At 35.9% G+C, this 12,500-nt stretch overlaps 2 protein-coding genes across 3 annotated transcripts in view; both read right to left on the bottom strand.

The window, feature by feature from the left end:
- LOC137658024 (putative uncharacterized protein DDB_G0290521) overlaps positions 1-1,008 on the bottom strand; it is a 2,064-nt gene extending 1,056 nt beyond the window's left edge. The window contains exon 1 of the mRNA XM_068392740.1: positions 996-1,008. Within this exon, the coding sequence (XP_068248841.1) occupies positions 996-1,008 (13 nt within the window). The remainder of the gene's footprint in view (positions 1-995) is intronic.
- Positions 1,009-1,672: 664 nt separating this feature from the next.
- LOC137657591 (uncharacterized) lies at positions 1,673-10,187 on the bottom strand. Of its 2 annotated transcripts, XM_068391942.1 has the most exons (3): positions 9,997-10,187; positions 2,332-9,508; positions 1,673-1,843 (listed from the first exon to the last, which is right to left on the bottom strand). In XM_068391942.1, exon 2 carries the CDS (start codon positions 8,549-8,551, stop codon positions 2,906-2,908), a length of 5,646 nt encoding a protein of 1,881 aa, XP_068248043.1. In that variant the 5' UTR covers positions 8,552-9,508; positions 9,997-10,187; the 3' UTR covers positions 1,673-1,843; positions 2,332-2,905. The 2 variants fall into 2 exon arrangements, with proteins under 2 accessions (XP_068248043.1, XP_068248042.1); XM_068391941.1 differs by lacking the exon at positions 9,997-10,187 and having other exon boundaries at positions 2,332-9,777.
- Positions 10,188-12,500: the final 2,313 nt, after the last annotated feature.

The raw sequence follows: 12,500 nt of genomic DNA, 5'->3' as shown, positions 1-12,500 counted from the left end.
GTAAGGAGAGCTTCAGCAGCAATATGTAGTTTTTCTGGATAATTTTGTATTTTATGGGCTCATAAATCTATATAACATATTCTTCCCCTGGAGATTGTTGCATCTCATGTGCTACTAGTGTCAATTACAATAAGAGGCCTATGAAATGTATCGCTTTCAGACTGCCCAGGCATTCCAGCTTCTTACGTACAATGAAATATTGTTTGAGAGCAATCTCTTTCTCCCCCGTTATCCCTACATTAAGGGGTCGGTTGCCTGATGCGCTCTCTCCAATGCCTCCGATTTAAGGCATCCTCTTCCAATAAACCTCTTCTGTCCCTATCGTTCACCTTATTTTCTTCCCCAACGTTATCCCTACATTAAGGGGTTGCCTGATGCGTCCTCTCCAATGCCTTCTATCAAAGGCATTCTATTCCACCAAACCTCTTCCCGCCCAATCCTTCACCTTATCTTCTTCCCCAACGTTATCCCTACATTAAGGGGTTGCCTGATGCGTCCTCTCCAATGCCTTCTATCAAAGGCATTCTATTCCACCAAACCTCTTCCCGCCCAATCCTTCACCTTATCTTCTTCCCCAACGTTATCCCTACACTAAGGGGTCGGTTGCCTGATGTGCCCTCTTCAATGCCTTCTATCAAAGGTATCCTCTTCTACCGAACATCTTCTCTCCATGTCATCCTTGACCTTACCTCGCCATATATTATCCTTACATTAAGGGGTCAGTTGCCTGATGTGCCCTCTTCAATGCCTTTTATCAATCATCCTTGTCCTTATCTCGCCATATATTATCCTTACATTAAGGGATCGGTTGCCTGACGCGCCCTCTCTAATGCCTTCTATCCAAGGTATCCTCTATCCTCTTCTCTCCATATCATCCTTCACCTTATCTAGCCATCTAATTCTCTGCCCCCCTCTCGATCTTCTCCCCAAAACATGTTCCTCCCAAGACCTCCTCAACCCCCCCCCCCCCGCCCCCAACAGTCCATCCTCAGCACGTGCCCACACCATCTCAGTTGTAACACACTTATCAGCTATGTAGTCTTTACTACGCCTGCCATTCCTTCATCAAATTTCCAATCTTTCAAGCAGTGAAGGTGGGGTTTGGGGGAGCTTATATGTCTACTTGCAGAGTTATCTGCAGCCATTGCCTGGCCCTCCCTGGTTCTTGCTTGGATGATGAAGGGGCTTGGGTGCTAATCATATTTATTTAATAATTTCGTTTCCTCACTGGGCTCTTTCTGCTGTTGGAGCCCTTGGGCCTTGTAGCATCATGCTTTTCTAATTAGGATTGTAGCTTAGCTGGTAATAATAATAATAATATTAATAATAATAATAATAATAATAATAATAATAATAATAATAACAATAATAATAATAATACCATTGAATATGATCTCTGCCTCAGTACCAATGATTTTGTATTCTAGAATACAATAATAATAATAATAATAATAATAATAATAATTACAGTACAAAAATAATAATAATAATAATAATAATAATAATAATAATAATAATAATAATAATAATAATAATAATAATAATAATATACGGTCAGTCTCTAAGCCATTATCCTCCTAGTTATGCCAATGTCAACGCCCCTTGCCTATGCCATTCAATGAGCGGCCTTTAAATCTCTAATTCTTGAAAATTGTACGATGGAAGGAATAAAACAAGTCCATTAAAAATGTTCACTTTAATGAAAGGTTGAACTTCCATGTGAAGTTAAATTTTGAACTGGTTGCTGGTGGGCTTGTTGACGTAGAGAAGGATTTTCCTGTGTCAGAAGTAACTACAGGTATGCTGTCTTCCTTCTCCTACCCTCCTCGCTTTTCAAGAAACCCTGAGGACATAAACGAAATACTATTTTCAAAAGGTAAAGGCAAGTTTTGCTAAATCACTCAATTCAATAACTGTAGTAAAATGAGTTTAAGGTAAAAGCGCAAGCTCTGCTATTTCACTCAAGTCGCTAAACTCAGTAGTTAACTTTACAATTAAATTGAATTCTGAGAAATGAAAAATATATAGCCTACATATTCTGCCTCAAATTTAACGTGGCAACCACCTAACCACGAAAGGCCCAATGATCCGAAAACTTCGGCGTAAAGTAAACATAACATAACATTGGCTAATTAAGTAAAACCTGCCTCTAATCCAAAAAACTTTCATATGGTAACACGCAAAGTTACAACAGTGATAAATTATGAATAGTTTAAATACAAAATCCACAGGGTTTATTAATTGGGAATCGAGCAAGGGAATATTTATACACGATAAACAAATTGACAGGGAATCACCTTAGAAGTCAGCATATCTTTCGTAATGACGTACCTTATCAATTCCATTCCTCCGAAATTTGGCGAAGATTGTGTCCTGATGTCACGACGATTATGGCTGGTCTAGTCTTGTGCAGGATGGCGGAGAAAAGTGAGTTTATGTTACTCCTCCATTATATGACTGATAACTCTGGATATAATTAACTCCCGTAATATCCAGCCGTCCGTCCAGTACGAAAACCTTCTTTCAACTCTGCTTCTCTCTGCTGGCGATGTTTCCTTTATAATTCGTATTACTGGAAAAAACAAGACCACCAGCAGATAGTTCCGAAAGGGTTGTTTAGTAGTTCACGCTTCAAAGGATTTACCGTCAAAACGAAAATATACAATATGCTGGGTTTCCCTTCAAGCGTAAACTACCATTATTTATAATAATAATAATGCATAAGTTATCACTGGGTAACACAGGTTTACCCAGAAAGAAAATTAATAAACAATGGAATATATGATTTGCTAACCAAATACTGTAGCAACAACTAAAGGAACAACATTAATTAAACATAATTTCCAACACTCCAGGGAAGGAGCTCGGATTTTCTAGGCTTTGAAAATCTGAGGAAGTTCTTAATTTATTCTAGGAGCATATCCTTAGTCCTTAATCCTGAAGCAACGGCAGCTGCTCTCTTTGGATACCTATAATTAGAGTCCACTGCTATAGTTTTCTTGGGTCTCACAGAGGGAGCAATGCCACTAATACAACCTTTATCCCTGAGCAAGGGTATAAGGCTGGTAACATGTCTTTTCACAACTTCACCAGACTTCCCTTTCAAAATCTGAGCATTGGTCACCTCTCCAAGGTCATTCTTTACCACCCCCTTAACAATCCCAAGTGGATAATTTAAGGCCTTAGTATGAGGATCCTTCAGCAAAACAATGTCTCCAGCTTCAATGATTTTATGGGTAACAGGCTTGTATCTGTCAGTCTTATCAACTGCTTGATTTATCAATGTCGTCAAAAATTCAGAATGATAAATTCTAATCAGGTTCTCTCTTACCTTCCTCAGCTTGTTGTAAGTGTCCTCAATTATTCTTGAGGGTGAATCTTTCAAGTCATACTCCCCATCTAATTCAGGATCACACTGCAATTCGGGTATAATGTTAATAGAGGTTAACTCGTAGCCATGTATTAAAATTTCTGGAGTTATTGGGCTAGGTACAGATTCATCAGGCACATCCCTTAAACCATCCTTAAAGGCAATGGGACGACGATTTATAAGATGAGTTGCCTGAGATATAAGAAAGGCCATATCCCTTATGTCTAACACATTTGTTTTAATGGATTTGTTAATTAGATGTTTTACCATTTTTATGCAAATTTCCACTAAAGAACCCATTTGGCTACAACCCTTGTAATAATTTTCAAATTCAATAGGTTTAATTCCATTTTCTTCAAAGTATGATTGAGTATCAGGATCTTTTAAAAAATCTGCAATAACATTAGCCCCGGCAACAAGTTGTGTCCCCAAATCGCTTACTACAAATTGTGGTAAACCATGTTCAAAGGTATGTAGAGTGAATGATCTCAAAAATTCCTTGACTGACAAATCCAAGCATAATTTCAAATTAATGGCCCTTGTATACATACAGCTCATACACAGAATCCAAACCTTCACCTTACTACCCTGTTGCTTTACAAAATATGGTCCAAAATAATCAATATATACATAACTGAAGGGAATCTGGGAAGGATCCATTCTAAACTCCCGGTAAGGGGACTGATTTAACCGAATGGTATGCTCCTTGTACCTTTTACAGATGACACAATCTTTTACCACTCTTTTAACAGCTGAAAAACATTGTGGTATCCAGAACTTCTTGCGTAGCTCATTCAGAACAGAATAATAACCAGCATGCTTAAGTTTTATATGAAGACTCCTGATTATCAGTTCTGTCAAGGAACTTTTGTTAAACAGCAAGATTGGGAAGCAACACCTCTGTTTACCTTTCCACCTGTCAAACTTGCTTTTGACTCTGAGAATTCCATCTTTATCTGGGTAAACATTCAACTGTCTTACCAAATTAGGTATATCCTTAAGAAGTTTAGAATTGGATGCAAAATACTCCAAAACACTAGGAAACTGAATTTTTTGTTCTTTCAATATGATCATCTTCAGAGCTTTCACATAAAATCCTGTATCATTAGATTCAATAGGAACCTTCAATTTTCTAGCTGTAACTGTAGCTTTCCACTTAGCAAAACACTGAGCAACCCTGGCATGCACTTTAACCATGAGAGAGAAACTAGAGTATCTGTTTGGAGAAACTAGATGCTCAGCAACGTCCTCCCTAAGGTCTTGTGCACAAACATTACTTAAAACAATCTCCTCTTTGAAGTCAAGGGTAGCCCTAGGGTTAGGAACTGTAACTCTCAAAATATCTTGACTGACTATAGACTGGTGGATATCAGGTGTAGGTCCGGAAAAATAGTTTGTATTAATTAACTGTTTATAGGACAAGGTTCTTGTTATGCAGTCTCCAGGATTGGCAGTTCCAGTGATGAAAGTAAAATTAACAGGAAACGTTTCACATAACTTATCTATTTGCTGTAGCCTGTTAAGAACAAATACAGACCTTTTCTGCATCTTATCCAGTTTATAGGAATATGAATTGATCCAAGAAAGAGCTACCAAACTATCAGAGTACAAATCCAAACTTTTTATTGTAATTGGAACGAGGCAATCAGGTCCTCCTAAATCTTTATACAAATCAATTAACAACTCCACACCCAAGCAAATGGCTTGTAACTCCAGGGAAGGGATGGACTTAGTATTAGACTGTCTGTTTATCAGCCTGTTTTTGGCTAATAAAAAATTTGTTTGGCCAGTATCAATGTTCTCTATATACAGAACAGCTCCATATATCATACTGCTAGCATCTACACAAGCAAGAAGTCTGTATTGTCCATCTCTTTCCCCAACAAATCTTTGAACAACAATTTCAGGCGTAGAATTAGCTTGCCTTGCAATGCATTTCCATTCTTTTAGCTTTTCCGCAGGTAAAATATCATCCCATCCTAATGACTTATCACACTGTAAACCATGCATAAATATCCTTGCCCTATTAAATACTGGACCATTGATATTATACAAATCAAAGTTTGAAGCAATGGACTTGAGGATGGACCTCTTCGTACTTGCCGAAGCTTCCAAAACAATGGGAAAAGTTGAAAGGGTATCCAACTCCCTATTCCATTTCAAACCTAAAAGTTTAACTTCCGTTAGTGTATTTTGATCCCAGTCTGAGTCAATGACTTCTTGAAGTGGCCCATCATTGGTGACAATTTGTTGCAATTCTATTCTATAAGGAGCAAATATATTTGTTAGCCGAGTATAGGCCCATTCCAAGGCATCCGAATTTTTGCAGGTATAAGCTCCATTATCCATATAAAACAACTGATAAAGCAATTTCTTCATATTTTTTACCTCTTGAGTATCATCATCCACATCCAAAACCAGTATCTTATAAAGACTCAACATCAAAATTGTTGGGCTACATCTTAAACCAAAACTCAATCTAAGATTCTTGTAACCAACTAAGGAAAAATCTTTCTTCTTCACACTTCTAACCCAAAGAAAAAGTAATTTATTCTGATCTGAAGGTCTAAGTGCTATCTGATTAAAAGCCTTTTTGAGATCAAAGCAAAATATCTTCGAACCAAATCGTAAGTGAAGTAAGGCTGAACTTAACTTTTGGTTTAACGACGGCCCTGGATGAATTGCCTGGTTATGGCTTACTGTCATGGGTTTTCTAGGGTCCGCCTCAAATATGTTTGATAGAAATACTACTCTGCATTTGGTAGTCTCTCGATCAAGTTTAAACACCCCCATGTGGGGTAAAAAACTATGTTCAGGATGTTCAGTTAGGTAATGCTTAAGGTTTGGGATCTTTTCAATTATTCCTAAATTTTCTTGTTCTTTAATGACTTCATCCATGAGTTTCAGATGCATCTCCCTTTTGCAAAGCTTCTTTAAATTTGACTTTAACACTGCTTCAGCTAGTTTATAATTTTTACCAAGTAAGTGGGACACCTTACTGTTCCATAGCAGAGGCATTGCTATTCTTCCATCCTCATTAACAGTGGCATTGTTAAGTGCATATCTTACTAGAGAATTATTGAGTTCCACAGATGTCTCATTCTCTTCCTTATCATAATTAAGGATCCTTTTGCAGTCATATTCCAACATTTGCTCGGTGGCCCTTTGTAGTGCTTGCTCATTTATGCCCCCGTTCTCATTTAAAACTAGAAAATTAGCTTCTACCACCATTTCCTCATGCTCCAATATAGATTCATCATTAAATTTACCTAATCCAAGGCCAATGGAATCAAGAGAGCCTACATCCAACTGAGCAACATCAGACTTGCAAGTAATGGAAGTTTCAACTGCATTTAAATCAGGAAGGCAATGTAAATTTTTTAACATTGTGTCAACATTACCAAGAAGCATCACTCCAAAGGAAGTTTGAAAGTATACCGAAGGACTATCCTGTCCAAACCTAACTGTTGACGCCATAGTGCAGTGAGCAGAGTTAGTGCCTAGGATGAAATCTATACTATTTAACTCATCCCCATTATTTAGCAACTGTTTATCTGCAAGGGTGTAACCCTTAGCAGAGAAATGGCTTGCCACCCTGAACAAATTAGGCAACTTCAAATTTATATTTATATAAGGTACACATAGGGCCTCCACCTTGCAAATTTCCTGACCAAATTTTAAATTCAGTTCCACAACCTTTGTATTATATGATTTAGCAGAGTTAAAACCATTAACAGTAAGACTCACATTTCTCCTCAAAACTTTGAACTGAATCTTCTTAACCGCTCTATCCGTAATAAAATTACACTGACAGCCCGAGTCTTGTAAACCCCTTATTTGGGTATGGTCCTCTAGCTGACAAGTGAAAGTTGGTAGAGCAGATCTATTGCCATAGCACTGAAGAGCATCCACCGAAAATACTACTCCCGTGGAAACCTTTTCAGATTTCTCATTAACTAAATTGGAGTTTTTATTAAGACTTCTAGCATTGACCACCTCTTCTTTTGGGGAATCTCTTTTAATGCAGAGAAAGGTGAAATGCCAGCCATTACATCCTCTGCATTTCTTATGAAGTCTAAATTTGCACAAACCCGCAGAATGAGAGGAACTGGCACACTTAAGGCAACCTCCTATCTCTTTCAGCTTATCCACCTTTGCCTTATTACTATTATAAACTGGGCACTTGAAAACTTGGTGATCATCAGTTGCTCTGTCATAAGCACATAAAGAGCATTTCGCCTTAGTAGGCTGCCCTTCAACATTCACATTAGAGGCTAGATTAACAGTCTCTGAAGTTTTGGGAAACTTCTTAACTTTTGTATAAATTTTCTGAGATGCTATGGCATATCGTTCACATGCTTCAAAAATGTTATCATTAATTTCTGAAAGGGAGGGCCTCGTCTTATTGGTAATATTTACTAGCTGAGATTGGAAGGTGCTGTTCATGCCATTCCAAAAGAAATAGTTCAAAAAATCGTCCACTTCCATTTTCAACAACTTAACAGATTCCATGAAATTTTTCATCTGACCAACGTACGCAAATGGATCTGTTTGGTAAGGCATTTTCATATCTGTCAACTGTTTTATTAACGTAAACTTCTGAAACCTAGGGGATGCTAAAGCAGACCTTAAAATTAATTTTGCATCTTCATATGTCTGTTTGTCTGTTTCAAGTGAATCGAGTAGTATGGATGCACGACCTGACACTTGTTGCTTCAGCAGTAGGAATTTGTCTCTCTGAGTGTACTTGAAGGTTTTAATAACCTCTTCAAATTCAGAGAGAAATTTCTCTATATTTTCTCCCTCTACACTTTTAAATGCTGGTAAAGGAGCTGTAGGGCTTTTCAAAAGGCTTCTAGCTTTTTCAAGTACAGAATGGGGAGGAACTGAATCTTTTGTAGCCTCAAGGGTAGCTATAAAAAAGTTTATTTTATCCAAGTAGCTCTCACAAGCTTCAAACTCAATATTCAATTTTGATTCATCTTCCTCTTCTGCCCATAATAACTTAGCTATTTTAGAATTATAAACCTTCAGCTCTTCAGCAAATCCATGAAATTTAGAGATAAGTGATCGCCGTTCAACTTCTGAACCCAATTTACAATCTTCAATTCGATTGACATTCTTAGTCACTTGACTGCGGATGTATTTCCGAGAATTTATCAAAAGCGATAATTCCGACATCTTTGCCGATTGTTATTAAAACAATATTTCAGACAATCACAAATCAATCTATAGAACAGATCTAACCCAACAGAGTTTAAATGTACGGCGTCCCTGTATAACCTTCTATTATCTAATCTACCTGGACCCTCTACTCTGAACAAGTAATTCTTGAAACTCAACTTGTTAATAAATTTATTGAGATAACGCCTCATTAACTTGAATTCTTCCACGCATGGGCTATCAAACCGATTTCTCCTTTCATAAAATCGGATTTCAATTTGAGATGCAATTATACAAGATCTTGGTAACCTGGATCTCAGAATCTTGTAAAATTCTTTGCAATTATTCTTTACCACTGACAAATCTACACGAGACTTCAAATCATTACCTCCTAAACTTACCAACAAATAATCGGGGTTATACGTGAAAACATCTTCTAGGACAGCTAGATTATTCAAAAAATAATTAAATGTGGCACCAGGAAAACCAAGAAACTGAACATCAAAAGATGTCTGTTCAATCACAATTGTTGAGCTATTAACCCTAAGCTCCAAATCTCTAACATAAGAATGTCCTAGAATTGACAGTTTCATGACAATACCAAAACCAAAATATAAACTAGGTATAATTCAAGGACAACTTAAATTATAAACAAAATTTCAACACTGGTAAATTCGAAAATTCTCGTACTTTCGTCATTCTCCCCGCCAATCCTACACTCAACGAGACCAACCAGCAACCAAATTTCTTACTCGAGCCCCACGTTGGGCGCCATCTTGAAAATTGTACGATGGAAGGAATAAAACAAGTCCATTAAAAATGTTCACTTTAATGAAAGGTTGAACTTCCATGTGAAGTTAAATTTTGAACTGGTTGCTGGTGGGCTTGTTGACGTAGAGAAGGATTTTCCTGTGTCAGAAGTAACTACAGGTATGCTGTCTTCCTTCTCCTACCCTCCTCGCTTTTCAAGAAACCCTGAGGACATAAACGAAATACTATTTTCAAAAGGTAAAGGCAAGTTTTGCTAAATCACTCAATTCAATAACTGTAGTAAAATGAGTTTAAGGTAAAAGCGCAAGCTCTGCTATTTCACTCAAGTCGCTAAACTCAGTAGTTAACTTTACAATTAAATTGAATTCTGAGAAATGAAAAATATATAGCCTACATATTCTGCCTCAAATTTAACGTGGCAACCACCTAACCACGAAAGGCCCAATGATCCGAAAACTTCGGCGTAAAGTAAACATAACATAACATTGGCTAATTAAGTAAAACCTGCCTCTAATCCAAAAAACTTTCATATGGTAACACGCAAAGTTACAACAGTGATAAATTATGAATAGTTTAAATACAAAATCCACAGGGTTTATTAATTGGGAATCGAGCAAGGGAATATTTATACACGATAAACAAATTGACAGGGAATCACCTTAGAAGTCAGCATATCTTTCGTAATGACGTACCTTATCAATTCCATTCCTCCGAAATTTGGCGAAGATTGTGTCCTGATGTCACGACGATTATGGCTGGTCTAGTCTTGTGCAGGATGGCGGAGAAAAGTGAGTTTATGTTACTCCTCCATTATATGACTGATAACTCTGGATATAATTAACTCCCGTAATATCCAGCCGTCCGTCCAGTACGAAAACCTTCTTTCAACTCTGCTTCTCTCTGCTGGCGATGTTTCCTTTATAATTCGTATTACTGGAAAAAACAAGACCACCAGCAGATAGTTCCGAAAGGGTTGTTTAGTAGTCCACGCTTCAAAGGATTTACCGTCAAAACGAAAATATACAATATGCTGGGTTTCCCTTCAAGCGTAAACTACCATTATTTATAATAATAATAATGCATAAGTTATCACTGGGTAACACAGGTTTACCCAGAAAGAAAATTAATAAACAATGGAATATATGATTTGCTAACCAAATACTGTAGCAACAACTAAAGGAACAACATTAATTAAACATAATTTCCAACACTAATATACACCGATTCCTAAGCTAAGCTACCAGATCTATCCCTGATAATTACTGTCGTTCCATATCCTCCTTCATGTTCCATTTCCCACTTCTCTTGGGATAATAATATCCACATCTTAAAACATTACATTGGCCATAACACATTATCTCCTCAGATATGGCTCACAGAACGTTCGTTATCAAGGGGATATGAAACACTGATGATATGTCTCTTAGAGGCTGATCATAGATATTCTGGGTAACAATGGAATTGACTATTAAGGAAAGACGTATATAAAATGGTGTTGTTGCTGTTTTGTATATTGCCTGGGCCCTGTGGCTAAGCACGGCCTCTTGCAATTATGTAGCCCGTGGCTTAAAATTGTAAATTGCTTGGCTGTAATTATTATTATTATTATTATTATTATTATTATTATTATTATTATTATTATAAGTAGTTAGACTGTACATCTGGCAATGCCACTCAACGTGACCGGAAATAAATAAATAAATAAGTAAATAAGTAAATATATATATATATATATATATATATATATATATATATATATATATATATATATATATATATATAAATGCAATTGCTCTTTATTATATAGGGTAGATTAAAAGACGCTGAAGTTGAATAATGTAAACGAAAGAACAGAAATTGTAAAATAATATACCGTCGGCAGAGAGAGAGAGAGAGAGAGAGAGAGAGAGAGAGAGAGAGAGAGTCTCGATATATTAAAAAAACAACGAAGCTATAATTTACGAGTCCTTAAGATTAACGACCTTGAGCAAGAAAATAATGATGTTCCCGTTCAGATGATGTAGACCTCCAGATGTAGGAAATACCAGACTAAGCAACCAGACTCACCAATTATTATTATTATTATTATTATTATTATTATTATTATTATTATTATTATTATTAGCCAAGCTACAACCCTAGTTGGAAAAGCAAGATGCTATAAGCCCAAGGGCTCCAACAGGGAAAAATAGCCCAGTGAGGAAAGGAAACAAGGAAATAAATAAATGATGAGAATAAATTTACAAAATATCATTCTAAAAACAGTAACAGCTTTAAAACAGATATGTCCTATATAAACTATTAACAACGTCAAAACCAGATATGTCATATATAAACTATAAAAAGACTCATGTCAGCCTGGTCAACATAAAAACATTTGCTGCAACTTTAAACTTTTGAAGTTCTACTGATTCAACTACTCGATTAGGAAGATCATTCCACAACTTGGTAACAACTGGAATAAAACTTCTAGAATACTGTGTAGTATTGAGCCTCATGATGGAGAAGGCCTGGCTATTAGAATATCATTTGTTTTGCCGAAATGAGAATAATAGGTTTATCGGAGTATTTTCACACTAAAAGATGATGGAATATTATCTGCCAGTTATAATGATAACTTTGAAAATGATAGTAATTGTTCTATTAATGTTTTTCTTTTTAATTTATATTAGGAAAGAACGGTTGCCTTCTTTTGGAAGGACTTTGCTTTGGCTTTTGGGGTAGAACTCTCTCTCTCTCTCTCTCTCCCTCTCTCTCTCTCTCTCTCTCTCTCTCTCTCTCTCTCTCTCTCTCTCTCTCTCTCTCTCACTATACATATATATATATATATATATATATATATATATATATATATATATATATATATATATATATATATATACATATACATATATATATATATATATATATATATATATATATATATATATATATATTTATTTATTTATATATATATATATATAATCATACATAAACACACACAGACACACACACACACACACACACACACACACACACACATATATATATATATATATATATATATATATATATATATATATATATATATATATACATATATATATATATATACATACATATAAGACCCTGGATCTAAAAAAAATAACTTTTACAATAAATCAAGGTAACAGATAATTTATTTTGCCATAAATTGACTCTTGTTAGCCAAACGTAT

The sequence above is a fragment of the Palaemon carinicauda genome, chromosome 18 (genome assembly GCF_036898095.1).
Source record: "Palaemon carinicauda isolate YSFRI2023 chromosome 18, ASM3689809v2, whole genome shotgun sequence".
Lineage (NCBI taxonomy): Eukaryota > Metazoa > Arthropoda > Malacostraca > Decapoda > Palaemonidae > Palaemon > Palaemon carinicauda.
Note: the sequence above shows the minus strand (reverse complement) of the source record. Positions and strands in the feature narration are given on the sequence as shown.